The sequence below is a fragment of the Hipposideros armiger genome, unplaced genomic scaffold (genome assembly GCF_001890085.2).
Source record: "Hipposideros armiger isolate ML-2016 unplaced genomic scaffold, ASM189008v1 scaffold_282, whole genome shotgun sequence".
Classification (NCBI taxonomy): Eukaryota; Metazoa; Chordata; class Mammalia; order Chiroptera; family Hipposideridae; genus Hipposideros; species Hipposideros armiger.
In genome coordinates, this window is record NW_017731632.1 from 1,743,028 (window position 1) to 1,757,990 (window position 14,963).

Consider the following 14,963-nt stretch of genomic DNA (forward strand, 5'->3'; position numbering starts at 1 on the left):
CTTCTGGGCACACACCCAAGAGTGCAAAGGGTCTCGAAGAGACATGTGCACACCCGTGTTCACAGCAGCATCGCTCACTACAGCAAAAACGTGGGAGCCGCCTGCATGTCCGCGAGCAGATGGTGGGAAGCAAAGGTGGTCCATCCACGCCGTGGGACACTCCTCAGACTTAAAAAAGTGGGAAATTCTGGCACACGCTACACCACGGGTGGACCTTGGGGACATTATTGTAAGTTCTCAAGTCACAGAAGGACAAATGCTGGGTAATTCCACTTACACAAGCCCCTAGTCAGCATATTCATACAAAGCGGATGGTGGTCGCCAGGGGCTGGGGGCGGGGCTGGGGAGTCCTGTGTGAAGGGGACAGTGTCAGGGTGACAAGAGGAGCAGAGCTGGGGATGGAAGGTGCTGATGGCTGCACGATGGATGTGCCTGACACCACTGAGCCTGTGCACTTGAAAAGGGTTAGGATGGCCAAAACACACCCACAAACAAAAACGTGTCATAACTTGATGTCTGTTCTTAGCAAGATTCAGACAATTCCCTTAAAACAAGCTGAGAACCTCTGCAGAGATTGCTGCAAGCCTTTGCTTAAGTCCCAGCACAGCAGGTCCTGCATCTGGTCCTTTCGTTCAAGTCGTTTTGTTATAACATTGACCCTTGTTTGCATCCACTGTGGGACAGTTGGTTTCCTTAGAGTCCCAGAACCGATCAAGGACGTTAAGTGAGGGCTGACTGCACTGAAAAAGTCTGTTCCGACCATTTTTGCCTGTTTTCTCACGGCTTTTTCGAAGGAGGCGTCTTCTGAGGTCTCTGCTTCTCCATGTCTGCTAAGCTTCTCAGTTTGGATGAGACGTGGTAGATGCGCCTGAACACAGGCCTGTGTTCACGGGAGGCCAGCTGTGGCTCAGGGGTGGACGAGTCTGCATGCACAGCAAGGCCCGGTCTCCTCAGAGAGCAGGGCTGGAGGTCTCGGCGATGCCTGGCCAGAGTCCTGGGTTTTCGCTGCCCCGGCTAGCCAGGCATGGTTGCAGGGGTCCTGCTTACAGGGTGACCCAGCAGGCAAGGCCCCCACTGGGCATTAGCTCCAGGGGCTCCTACTGCCTTCCTGGACTCAGGACCCCCTGATCACCCTTCAGAGGTACTCGGGAACCTGAGCCCAGAGTGTAGCCCAGTGTGGGGAGGTCTGCTGGTGGGCCAGCAGCAGCTTGGCTCTGGAAGTCCTGGAGCTCAGCCCCATCTCTGCAACCTGTCTAACGACTCTTAAGTGGCTTCACACAGGAGGTGAATCCTGTCCGCCTATGAGTCAGGCTTCTGTCTGCAGGAGACCTGACAGAAAACAAAGGCAGGTGGGACGGGTGTGACCAGGGTGGGCGTGGAGCAAGCTGGGAGAGCCCAGCCGTCGGAGGAGGTGCCTAGACAACGGCCAGCGGGCAAGGGGGCCGTGGACTGCCTGGCCTGTGGCTGGGAGCGGTCAGCCTCCAGGCCCGGAGCAGCCCTGGAAAGCTGTGTGAGCAGAGGCTGTGGGGTCTGGCAGGAGTGGCCGTTGGTAAATGTCTGGGGAGTGAGAGACAAATGAGTGCCTGTGTGACTGGCAGCGTCCCCCTGGGGAGCCAGACACCAGGCTGCTCTGGAGGAGACGGCCTGTCCCCCAGCCCGGGGCCTGCCTGTGCCACGCCCAGGGAGGGCCCTGAAGGAGCCCTTGTTACGCCCGGCCTGGAGGGCCCTCGGCCAGAACCCATGGAGAGGGACCAAGGCCTTTCCCGTCCAGCTGGAAGCCCAGCACCCGGGACAGCCTGGTTCTGGGTCCCATGGCAGGGCCACGGCCAGGGAGCTCACCCAGCACACCCGACGTGCCAGGCCTGCCCTCAGCAGCTCCAACTCAGACTCCTAGAAACCCCACCTCCAGTCGGGAAGGACTTCACAGCTGCCCAAAGCCCATGCTGGGGTTAAAAACACCTCTTAAAGTCGCAAACAGCCTGGGAAGTCGGGCCCATCAGCGTTCATTCTGTACGAAGAATGCGAACTTGAGTGTTAATTCAGGCACTGAGGTCAGGGGTCAGGGGATAAGAGGATGCAGCTGTTAGTCACGGGGGTAGGGGGGTGCAGACAGGGAGTGTGGGGTTCAGATGGGGGGTGCAGAGAGTGTGGGGGTACAAATAGCGGGTACAGACAGGGACATGGGGGTGTAAATGGGGGTGCAGACGGAGCAGGGGGTGCAAATGGAGGGGTGCAGACAGGGACATGGGGGTGCAAATGGGGGTGCAGACAGGGAGTGTGGGGGTGCAAATGAGGGGGTACAGACATGAAGCATGGGGATGGAAATGAGGGGGTGCACACAGGGAGCAGGGGGTTCAGAGTACTGGCCTGTAGCCTCACTCCTGAGCCTCGTTCCCCTAAAACTAACCACAGAGTGACTTACAGGAAGGGACCCCGGAATTAATGTCCACCAGTTAAGCAAGCACTCACTAAACAGAATTCAATTTACAAGATGTGCTGTCCCCAGCCCCTCCTCCACAGCCTTGGGGAGCAGGGCTTTGTCTACGAGGGCACTTCCATGTCCACAGCGTTGAGCCCCAGAGGTTCTGGACACGTGTTAACAAACGGACAAGCTAACCGTGGGCGGGCAGGCGGGTGGGTGGGTGCCCACCAGCATGCACAGGGAGCCCTCTGCTCGTAAGGGGTCACCTTGCGGTGTTTCCCTATCGCTGATTCCCTTGACCCGAGGCAGGGGGCCAGGTGCAGCAGAGTCCAGGACTCCCTGCCGGCTGGGCTCCCCGCCGAGGCCAAGCCCAGACCAAGGGCCACAGGTCAGCTTCCCTGGACCTCTCTCTGTGCTCCTCTCTGAGCATGACGAAGAATGGGGCCCCCTCCCATGTCCCACTGTGTCCCAAGAACCCCCTGAGGAATGATCTTGAGGTGGGCGCTCCGCCTCCAAAGTAAGTGCCTCCTGGGCCCTTCGTGGACCAGGCCTGGCCTTGCCCGGACGTCTCCTGGACTCTGGTCCCCACTAGCCACGCGTCCCAGGTGGAGCTCTCCCTGATGACACTGGGCTGCGTTTCAACATTCCCGGGCCTCTTGTAAAATAGGGTGAGCCCTGAGGCACCGCCAGGCGCTGGACGGGGGAGGAGGGGCGAGGACTGCATTGTGCCTGAGTAAACCTCAGGGCAGCAGATGAGCCTGAGAAGAGGCCCCAGGCCATGTCCTACTCCTGTCCTCAAACTCAGGAGGGGCCACTTCTCTAAGGAGAGCAGACAGAAGAGCTGGAAGACGCCATCGGCCGTCCGCTCATGCTCCCTTGAGTGTGTGGGTCTGTCCACGCGGGTCCACGAGCCACGAGAGCATTGTCCTCTGCAGCTGCATCCGCGAGGGCCCCTTAGACGGCACCAGCACAAAACACCGATGGGATGGGCGTGGGAGCCGGCCCAGAAATATGGGCACTTTCCTCACAGAGCTTTTCTTTTTGAAACACAGTGCTGCTTTTCATACAACCTTCTCCTTCTGTAATGTGCAGGAGGTTTACGTGCTATTTTTAAGTGAGTTGAGTATTCTGAACGCCTCTGCATAACTCATACACAAGCTCTTTGAGTGTGAGGGTCCTGGTAGTGGACTGAGAACCGTGCAAGGGACTGTCCCCAGCCCGAGAACCCCAGGGCGGTGCTCATGACCTCTGCTCTGAGCTCCTGTCACTTCAGTGCTGTGAGGCCACTCGTCTTGTTTGCATCTATTCCTGTTGATTCCATGTATTCTCTCTGTCTCTCTCTGAACATGTGAAATGTTAACATGGCTCCAACAATCAGCCCGCTTTCTGTTTCAGCTTAAAGCTCCCGGGTGGTTGCAAGGAGCAGGGCCATCCTGTTCCCAGACCTCAGGACTCTTGTTCTAGAAACGTTTTCCTGATGGCCAGCGGAGAAACCTCACAATCTGGCCGGGTCCTGGTACCGCCAGGTCCTGAGGGCAGGCACTGTCCCAGAGGCTGAGTCCCCCCAAGGGGCCATCAGTTTGGACAGCACGGCCTATGCAGCTGGGACAAGAGGAGGCGGCCGTGTCTGCAGAGCCCAGCGCCCCAAGGCCCCACTCCCAGCCCAGCTCCAAAGCTCACACTAACGTCAGGTCAGGCTGTGACTGGCTGTGACACACTGGCTGCCCCTGCTGATCTCCCAGCCGCTGGCTATGGCACCACCTTCAAGGAGACATTAGGAAGGGCTTGATGGGAAAGCAGACAGCAGGAGGGCGGGAGGGGGAGGGGAAGGGCGGGAGGGAGAGACAAAGGAAGGGGTGCGGCAAGGGGCAGGCGCCCGCCCCAGGGAGGAGAGTGACCTCAGCACTGGAGAAGCCTCTGCTCCCCGTCAGAGCGAGGACAGCTGGCAGCTCCAGGGCACCGCAGTCCCCGCTCCAGCGTCCTATCTGTGGTGCGCTGCCGCAGCGGTGGGAAACCTGCGCCTTGCGGGCCACCCGGCGCCAGCCTCGGCCTAAAGGAGCTCTGGGCTCTTGCTGGGACCGCTGCCACAGCCGGCCGCCTGCCTGCTGCCGCTCCTGCTGTGTGAGTACCGTGTGCGCCCGGTCCCCAGAGCCTGCAGCACCGCAGAGGGAAGCCCGAGTGGGCTGTGGAGTCCCGGGCGCAACTCACCCTGCAGGGTGCCGGTCCCCTCGGAGGGCAGCGCCAGCGTGAGTAACCAGGGACGCTGCAGCCCAGAGAGCGGGGCTGCAAGCTCGCGGTGCCAGCGCTGCTTGCCTGCTGGGCACCCTGGGGTCCTGCAGACACACCTGCGGACCCAGCTGTAACCTGCCCGGCTTCGCTCTCCCCAGTGAAAGAACAGGGTCGGGCCACGCCTGAGCCCAGCAGGGGAGCACTGAGGAACGTTCAGGTCCCTGTCCGGGCGGCTGGGGACCAGCAGTGGCAGCTGTGGTGCTCTCCCTCCTCCCCCAGGTGATGGACGCCCCAACCCCGGCCGCTGCCCAGGGCAGGGCCCTCTGGGCTCTCCTCCTGGCCACACTTGGCTCTGCGGCCGGTCAGCCTTTGGGGGGAGACCCCGTGTGCACGGCGCGCCCCCTAGCCAAGTACAGCCTCACCTTCACGGGCAAGTGGAGCCAGACGGCATTTCCCAAGCAGTACCCTCTGTTCCGGCCCCCTGCACAGTGGTCCTCCCTGCTGGGTAAGTGCAGCCCTACCCCCACTCCCCCCGCGTGCCACCCCCCCTGAGGCAGCAGTCACCCGACAGCTCACCACACTTTAGTTTGGAGGGCGCTCTCATCCAGTTCAGTTCAGTGCAGGGAATGCTCAGAGCGCCGACTGCATGCCGGCCGGTGACAACCTGGGCTCTGGGGACGGGGTGAGGCAGGATGGCCAGCCGTGGGGAGGGCCAGAGGGACCCTGACCCCACCACCCGCGAGGCGCCTGGGCAGCGTAAGGCTGCAGGGCACCCACATAACGGCGGGAAGGGGGCCGTGCCGAGGGCACTGCTCACGCGGGGACCTGCAGGGGCAGCGCACAGCTCTGACTACAGCATGTGGAGGGAGAGCCAGTACGCCAGCCACGGGCTGAGGGACTTTGCGGAGCGCGGCGAGGCCTGGGTCCTGATGAGGGAGCTGCAGGCGGCCGGAGAGCAGCTGCAGAGTGTGCACGAAGTGTTCTCGGCGCCCGCCGTGCCCAGTGGCACGGGCCAGACCTCCGCAGAGCTCGAGGTCCACGCCAGGCACTCGCTTGTAAGTGCTGGGCGGTCAGAGGGAGGGCAGGGGCGAGAGCCGCGGTGGCGCCTCACTGAGCACACCGTCCCCAGGTGTCCTTTGTGGTCCGCATCATCCCTAGCCCCGACTGGTTTGTGGGCATCAACAGTCTGGATCTGTGTGACGGGGACCGATGGAGGGAACGGGTCACTGTGGACCTTTACCCACACGATGCCGGGACAGACAGTGGCTTCACCTTCTCCTCCCCGAACTTCGCAACCATCCCGCAGGACACGGTGACAGAGGTGAGAGGACGAAAGCCCTCGGGGAGGGTGTGACAGCACCGGCCACTCAGGGAGACTCCCGTTGCCCAGCTTGGTCCCTTGTTGAGAAGGCACCCCTGTCCACAGGGTCTCTGTGAGCAGGGGTGCAGCCCTGCCTTGGGGGAGCCTGATGCGCTGAAGGATGGGGGACAGAGGAGGGTCCTGGAGGCTAGGCCTTCCCGCCTGTCCGTTCTCCAGGCCATAAGCCCCGCACCCTACGAGCCACGGAGGCCGCCCGGGCCAGGCTGCCCAGAGGAGGCCCAGGTGCCCCCTGGACCCGGCACCGGCTCTCGCCCGGGGCCACACGGCAGGTGCAGGTGGACTCTGGGCTCTTGGCCCCTGCTGACCCCGTCCCCCCACTCCCTCCCCCCCCAGATAACGTCCTCCTCGCCCAGCCACCCGGCAAGCTCCTTCTACTACCCTCGGCTGAAGGCCCTGCCCCCCATCGCCAGGGCGACCCTCACGCGGCTCCGGCAGAGCCCCAGGGCCTTCGTCCCGCCCACCCTGGACCTGGCAGGCAGGGGCAACGAGATCACGGACGGCCTCTCAGGTACGTGGCTCCTGCCCCACTGCCGGGATCACCGCCTCGTTCCCTGCCCTCAGCGGTCGTGGCCCTGGAGCCAAGCACTCAGGCTCGGGGGAGCTGCCGTGTCCAGCACTGGCACGTGGGGGGCAGCGCAGCTCTCAGGTTTGTGTCACATGGGGCCTTGCTCCGCCCTCACGGATCCCGAGCCCCTGTGCCAGGCTCTCCCCGCTCACCCTTAGAAGAACCGGGAGAGTGAGTGTCCACCTCTTGGAGACAAAGTGGCACCCAGAGGCCAGACACACCCAGGAGGGGCTGTCTGTGAAGTGGCAGTGATGGCACTGACACCCAGCTCTCCCCTGAGGCCAAGCCTGTCGCCCACATGTGACCCCATGAGGCGCAATGGTCCGGGGCCCAGGCCATGTCGCCCACCCTCATGACATTCCCCTGAAGCAGCCCCAACTTGCAACTGAGGTCCCCAACTGTGGGCTAGGCTCTTGGGTGTGACGTGCCCACCGAAACCACCAGGGGTGCCAGGAAGGGAGTCAAATCAGGGCAAGGCTACTGTGCTCAGATGGCCCAGGGTGCCACGCTCAGAGAATCACACGGATCTCTGAGCAACTTCAAAACGGGGTAGGAGCACTCAGTACAAGATGCGGGTCTGAGGATCCGGGCGTTCGGTACAAGACCACACGGGTCCTGGGATTCAGAACATGTGGGAAGGATGATGTCGTTTGGGGGTTCAGAGCATTTGGTGAGGGTGACATGAGTTCTGAGAGGTTTGATAGTTGGTTGATTCACACTCTAAACTGAAGACTAAACTCTTGCCCGTCTCTGTAAGTGAAAGCGTTTTACGCATCCACAGCCCAGAAGTGAGGGATGGAAGCCCAATCCCCTGTCAGGTGAGCCCACCTGGCCCATGTCACAGCTGACAGAAAGGACACGTCATTAAGTGGATCCCTCTGTGCCTTCCCCTGCAAAGGGCGCAGTGGGAGTGTTAGTGGAGGGGGCACTGCCCACCGGGGGTGGGGGCCTGTGTGCCAGGTGCTGGGCGAGCATGGGACCGCACTCCCTCTGTGGTCAGCTCCAAAACGCATCAGTGATTAGATTCGTAGCAGAAGGTTGACACCCTCAGCAGCACGTGTCCCTGCAGCACGTTTCACAACGGGAGCGGTCCCCACACTCACACCAGGGACCGTGAACACAGCTAAAAGTCCCCCCCTGCCACCACGATGCCAGTCGGTCCCCAAAGCTCCAGACAGTGGAGACCTGAGCATGGCATCGGCTCTTAGCAGAGAAATATTAAGTCGTGGTTTCCTATGAGGTGCGTTTGGTGGCATCTTCTCGCAGCTGACTCTGAACCCTGCCCACCCCGAACCACCCTGGGTCCCCTTGACCCTGCACTCAAGGTCTCCCTGTGCTTGCTCCAGTTCCAGAAACGCCGCTGGACTGCGAGATCTCCCTGTGGTCCTCCTGGGGGCTGTGCACAGGTCCCTGCGGGAAGCTGGGAGCCAAGAGCAGGACCCGCTACGTCCGTGTGCAGCCCGCCAACCATGGGGCACCCTGCCCGGAGCTGGAAGAGGAGGCAGAATGCATCCCTGACAACTGTGTGTGAGCCCCTTGACCCCATGGCAGCTGGGTCGGGGCCAAGCCGGCAGTGTCACCGCCTCTCTGAGCCCCACTGCTGACTGATCCCTCCACACAGACGTGCCTGGGCCGGAGGGGACCCTGTGAACAGGCACCTCCTCTCTGCAAGTTCTCCCTGCAGCCCCACATCAGAGGTCGGCTCCCTCTGGTGGAGGCTCACAAGTCTGCTCAAAGTCACGTCCGGTATGTCTACCATGTGTGGCCACTGTCTTCCATGGGAAGGGTGTACACTCGACGCCCGTGCAGGTGCACTGCAGGAGAGCAGGGCGCCCCAGGCCAGGAACCCACACGCTGTGAAATAGCTTGGACCTGGTGCCCAGGCAGCCGCTGGCACAGGAGCCCGGCAGCTACACCTGCTCCTTGGGGCAAGGCTGCCACCGGTGTTTGCTGCTCCAGGCACCCAAGCAGGTGACGTGCGGGAGATAAGTGAAGGGCAGGCAGGCTGGGACCCCTCACCTGGCATTGTCACAGTACTGATCTGTGCACTTGAATAAAGACTGTTTCTTGACATCGGTGGCATTTCCCAGACGGGCACTGGGCAAGGGCAGAACGAGTAGACACAGGCCACCCACTCATCCACTCACCCCTGGAGGAGGGTCTCCCCCAAACAGGGGCCATGCCCCAGTCTTCACAGAACACATGGCAGTGTCGGAATAGTGTAAAAACAGTGTTTGGACGCATCACACACCCAGCACACACAGCAATACCAGGAGTGCAGAGGAGAGGGGACACTTCCTCCCCCAGGCCCCAGACCACCAAGGCCCCTGACCTTGAGAGAGTCCCCAAATTTTCAGTGCTTATCACCCTGGCCCTCATCTGACCTCATGCTATCAGCACGCATGCTTCAAGGGTTCTGAGCCAAGGCTAGGCTGGGCCCTCAAAAGATGGATGGAGGCGGGAAGGCCTGCACCCGATAAAGTGCACTGTCAAACCGTCTCCCTCCTGCTGGACGTCTGCAAGATCAGATCCCACTGCCCTCCTCTCCCCACTCCCACCTCCTGCTCACCAGCACCCCCTCCACTGTCCCCTCACCAGCGCCCCACCCATGGTCCCCCCCCACCAGCATCCACCCCTCACCAGCGTCCCGCCCACTGTCCCCCACACACAAGCGCTCCGCCCACTGTCCCCCACACACAAGCGCCCTGCCCACTTCCCCCACACACAAGCGCCCCGCCCACTGTCCCCCCCACCAGCACCCCGCCCACTGTCCTCCACAGGCTGCTCCTGCTGATTCGTGGACACTTTCTCCTCCTCCTGGAGACTGCTCACCTCACCTTCCATCTCAGGATCACACCTTCCATCTGACTGCCACTCCTCCGACCTCACTCTGACTGGCAGTCCTGGCTCCCCACAGGCTCTGCCCTCCCACCAATCACCACAGTGAACTGTCCACGTTCCAGTCAGAAGCAGCTGCCCAGGACCCCACACCAGCCTTGGCACGTTCATTCAGTGACATCCCTGTAACAATCTGCCCTCTGTGTGTCCCCACTCAATCATTCTCAGCAGCCAACGTGCTACTTCTCTCTTAAAGGGCATTTCTCTTGGCCTCTCCTTCCCGCCAGGTCCCGTTGCCTGATCCTTAGGCCTCTCAGGAACAGGTGTTCAGCACCCCCTTGACACATCACACTGTTTTGGCCCCCAGACCCCTACCCCATCTCCCCACTTGCCGGGTGATGCCTCTTTCCCCCCGACACCCCTCCATTCTCTACTGACTTCACCTCCTTGGGCTCAGTCCTCTCCAGAGCAAATTCAGATTCCCAAGCTCCCCTTGACCCTTGACCTTGGGAAAGAAGGAGAGAAAGCTGCTGCCTGGGACCTATGTCACCCCAGCAGGGTGGAAGCCCAGCTAGTGCCTGGACACCTGCTGCTACACAGACTGGCGGCTTTGCTGACTGGAGGGGCTTTCTGCAGAAAGTTCTGGGCACACCATGTCGGGTACAACTCAGAGATGCTTCAGGACACAGCACTCTCCAGGGAGGGGCACAGGCCGAGTGGGGGCCCCTGCACTGCGGCAAAGCACTACACTGAGTCTGTCTGCTCACAGACACCCCTACCCTGCAGTGGCTGGCCTCGCAGTCTTACCAGTGAGTGGCTTTGGGGTGAAGGGCACGCATATGGTGACAGCCACATGGTGTAGCTCAGGCACATGGCAGACACGGCACACGCCTGCTGAATGAGTGAGGAATTCAATTCACTTCATTTGCTTTGCCAAGAGTCTTGATACTGAGCACCCAAAATACTAGACAAAATGAGATACTTAAAAATAAATAATAATGCACTGATGAGTGGTAGAAGGTAGGAAAGGCCAAAACAGCAAGCAGTCACTGGCTAAGTGGTGTGCAGGGGCCGCACTCCACCTAGACACCCTGCTGACCTTTGGCACCTTCAGCCTGGGGTATCCAAAGCTCTCGCAGACCCCACTGCCAGTGTGGGAGGGAGCAAACAGGTGGTCCTACCAGGGAACAGCCTCTCTTGCACTTGGCTCTGCACAGAGAAGAAACAATTCTCTTGAAAATTCCTGAATATAAGCCCTTGCTCACATGGGCATGCGATCTGAAAAATCCTAGTTAAAAAAGTTTTTAAAATTCCTGGGCTGGTAACACTCTGAGGAGCCTAAAAACAATGAACACAAATCCTCCCTAGAGACCCCACTGTGGACTCAGGACTCAAAGAATTCCCACCGTAACTTGAGCTCACAATCAAAGCCCACGAGACACACGGGAAAACCAGCAGGAACCTCCTAAATCAGAGGCAACAACAAACTGCAAAGTCAGACCCACAAAGCCGCTGTGCTGGGATCACCATGTATAGGATGTGATTAAACATGTTGACTGTGTTACCCAAGCCTAAGTGCAAAACTCCAAGGACTCCATGGAACTAAGCACACAACACAATGATAGGCTTAAACCTGAAGAGATGGAGGCAGACTGGACCCCACACCCATGTGCAACCTACAGGACATGGAAAACCTTGTAAGACACTAAAAAGCTGGGCGAAGATACTGTGGTAGAGACCCCTGTGGACTCCCATGTCTGCTCCCCCGCTTCCAGAAGCAAGGCATGAGTGGGGCCCTGGGCAGGGAAAGAAATGACAAGTATCATTTGGGGCCAGAACATTTACTGCTTATGTGAGGTGCTCCAGACCCCAAAGTGTATGTCAACATGGAGGTGCCTTTACAGAAGCCACCTGGGCCCAGCACACTGAGGATGCCCACCCTGGAGAGGACCTGGGACCTGCGATCAACTTCAAAACCATCTTTGTTGTGTTAAGGCATTGAGATTTGAGGGAGACAGATGATGGAAGTAAGCCAGTAAAAGACTCCTGTGTTAGGCAACGCTCAGGCTCTGGAGAAGAGGGGATAGAACACTGCTTCCAGTACAGGTGGTGATGGGTGCCACGTCCAGCGCGGCCAGTCGAATGGGCCGGAGTTGGAGCAACGGAGGATTAAGAAAGACAGACAAAGAAATACTTGAAAGAGGGGGCTAGGTGAACAGCTGTCTCCTGATGGGAGAACAGTGACCCAGACTAACAGCCATGCTTTACTTATATAGTCCTGCTTATGCAGGGGCAGGAAAGGGGAGGAGATAGCCCTGGGCAGGGAACTTCCTGGGCATCAGCTGCAGATTGTTAGCAACCAATGCATCGGACCCAAGATGTTTAGTACCCAATGTATTGAATCCACCTGTGGTGCCGGAAACCTCCTCCGTATACTGAGGGGCTGTGCCAGCCTTGCTAAGGATGCAGCCAGAGAGTGTGCCTTGCACCAGCCTCTCCTTTACAGCTCCGGATGGGCCTCTCAGTCCCTGGCAGATGGTGGTGCTGGTGATGGTAGTGATGATGGTGTTAGTGGTGATGATGGTGATCGTGATGGTGCTAGTAGTGGTGATAGTGCTGGTGGTGATAATGGCAGTGATGGCAGTGATGGTGGTGCTGGTGGTGGTGGTGATGGTGCTGGTGCTGGAGGTGATAATGGCAGTGATGGTAATGATAAAGGTGATGATGGTGGTGGTGGTGGTGGTGGTGGTGATGGTGGTGATAATGGTGGTGCAGGTGCTGGAGTGTTGACCACGGTAGTGGTAGTGCTGGTGGTGGTGGAAATGGTGATAATGGTTCTGGTGGTGATGGTGGTGGTGCGAGTGGTGCAGAACACTCTTTCAGGAAGGTAGATGGAGACACTCTCACTGATGAGCCCATCTCTGAGCAGAGCTCTGAAGGAGAAAAGGAAGAAGTCTCTATCTGATGATGGGTGTCCAAAGCAGACAAACAGCCAGAAGCAAAGGCCTCACTGTGTTAGGGAAACAGCCAGGAGGCCGGTGTGGCTGGTATAGAGAGTGGGGGCAGCCTGGCGGGAGGCCTGGTCAGATGGGTTGTGAGCTCCTGCTCCTAGTGAGGTGAGGAGAGGGGTGGGGTGTCATGGCAAAGCTTTGAGTGAAAAATAACAACTCATCAGTGTATGGTGTGAAGACTCATCTGGTCATTTTGAGAGCAGAGTACAGGAGGGCAGGAAAAGGTAATGGGTTAGAAGTTAGTGCACCAACACACAGAAGAGGGAGGTTTGGCCACAGAGATATGGGGGAAGAGGTAAAAAATGGATGAATTCTGGGTTTATTTTGATGTAAAAGCAACAGATACTCACAGACTGGCGACTAACATGACTGCGGAGATGTCTCAGTCGACCCTGTTCACAGCATTTAGTTCAGAATGGTTTTGGCCCAGTTAGGTCAGCCCAGGGAGAGGGAGGGAGTGAGTGAGGACACGTTTACTGCTGTGGGTTCTGTGATACTGTCATTTACTGAACAAGTGAGGGACACTGTCCCAGCATCCACACTGATACCTGCAGGCCCCTCACACAGGCTAGAAATGTGTACGCTGGGCTTCAGGAGGGCTGCAGGCTGGGCCCACCGGGTGGCAGGACCCAGAGCCAGGGTGTTGAGGAGGCGGTGGAAGTGGTCAGCAGTGCCAACTGCTGGAGGAGGGCAGGATCATGGGACTGGCCCACTGTGCTCAGCAATACCAAGGAGGTGACGGGGGCAGTGGCTGAGAAGTCGGCATTGGGGGGAAGAAGGCAGAGGGCAGGACACTGATAAGCGATGGGAGGGGGCCTCCTGGCAGAGATGGTGGACAGAACTCTCATATCTAACCCCGCTTCTGCCCAAACTCCACCAAAGCTATAGAAAAGGATGTTAGAGGACATAGCGCAGGTGCCGGCATTAGGTATGCTCAGGTGCTCTGAGGGGACATCCTCCACAACACAGTCCAACTAGACCCTAAACTCTGGATGGAAACACCACCTGAGACACTGCCCTTCTCATAAGAGGTAGAAGAGAACTCTCACTTCCTCCTCTCACTTTCAAAAATAAGTAAACAAAAAATTGGAACTGGGGCTGGAGCAAAGGGGAACTGGGGTTAGGCCAAACTAAGTGAGCAGCTGGGAAAGGCAGGGCTCCCTGAGGGCTGCTGCTGAGTGGGGCCCTCCAGGACAGCAGTGTCCCTTGATATCAGAGAAGAGCAGAAGCAATTCTCTCTAGAGGAAGCTTTCCTAACTGCCAGTGTGGATCTCAGGCTCCCACCAACCCCAGTCACCAGTTAAACAAGAAAACAAGTCACTGGGATTGACTGAAAGTCAGCAGGAAAATATCCAATAGATTCAGACACCCAAGATAATGAAATTGGCAGAAACAGAACATAGAACAGGTACAAAATGACCAATCAACAAGGGATGATTAGAAACAAACAGATATGTTTGGAAATAAAAGGCTGTGTGGACTGACAGGCCTCAGTCAATAGATTCAAGCTAATCCAGGCACAGCTGGAGGAAGAGTTAGTGAACTAGAAAACGTCACTGAGGACATCACCCAGAATGCAGCACAGAGACAGAGACAGAGATGGAAGATAAAATGAGAAGTTTCACAATGTTTTAAATCTGACACTTTGAAGGACATAATGGGGATAATGGAGAAGAGACTATTTAAAGAGAAAATAGTGCCAAAGTTACAGAACTCGCTAAAATAAGAAGGTATCTTCAGATCCAAAAAGCACAATGTATCCCAAACAGGACAGGTAAAAGCCACCCATGCCCATGCACGCAACATGAAACCAGAGCACAGACACCAGACAGGACCTTCAAAGCACCCAGAGGAAGAGGACGGATCACCCATAACGGAGCATCTATTGGAATGACAGCGATTTCGCAACAGCAGCCAAGGGGGTCAGAAAGCAGTCGAATGACACTGACCATGTTGAGAGAAGCTGTCAATCCAGAGTTGTGAACTCAACACCGTCTTCCAAGCAGAAGGCTTTTACACATTTTCAGATTACAAAAACCGAGAGAGTTTAATACCAAGAGAACTGTACTGAAGGAACTTCTAGAGGATGTGGTTCAGCACAAAGTATCTCACAGCTCTGTCTCTGAAAAAGCTTACAGGCAGTGACAGCCCAGCAGACAGCAACACCCTTTACACAATGCTTTCACATTAAAGGAGCCAAAAGACAAGGAGATGCGGAGCAGGCAGCACCGGGTATATGAGAATCTATTTCCCCACTTGGACAGCAATCACAGGGGCAGAATCCGTCTGGGGTAATTCTTTTGGAACTCTGGAGTCTACTGAAGGCTTGCAACTTCCAGGGGAAGACTTGGCCGGTAAATTGCAGTTAATTTTGGTCAGTTTCAGCCAAACAGCAGCTCCTGCCCCCCCAGCCACGGGGCAGGCAGCTGTGCACGGTTCCTGGAGCAGCCTCCATGCCGCTTGCAGGAGCCCAGGTGGGCAAAGAGGGCCTCGTCCTCCAAATACCAGGGCTCTGCA

At 58.0% G+C, this 14,963-nt stretch overlaps 1 protein-coding gene across 2 annotated transcripts; it reads left to right on the forward strand.

Moving 5' to 3' along the window:
- The first annotated feature begins 4,287 nt into the window (after positions 1 to 4,287).
- On the forward strand, positions 4,288 to 8,651 carry SPON2 (spondin 2). 2 transcript variants are annotated; one of them, XM_019657944.1, is made up of 6 exons: positions 4,288 to 4,543; positions 4,931 to 5,156; positions 5,483 to 5,706; positions 5,781 to 5,972; positions 6,366 to 6,540; positions 7,944 to 8,651. In XM_019657944.1, exons 2-6 carry the CDS (start codon positions 4,934 to 4,936, stop codon positions 8,126 to 8,128), a joined length of 999 nt encoding a protein of 332 aa, XP_019513489.1. In that variant the 5' UTR covers positions 4,288 to 4,543; positions 4,931 to 4,933; the 3' UTR covers positions 8,129 to 8,651. The 2 variants fall into 2 exon arrangements, with proteins under 2 accessions (XP_019513489.1, XP_019513490.1); XM_019657945.1 differs by lacking the exon at positions 4,288 to 4,543 and adding an exon at positions 4,602 to 4,668.
- Positions 8,652 to 14,963: the final 6,312 nt, after the last annotated feature.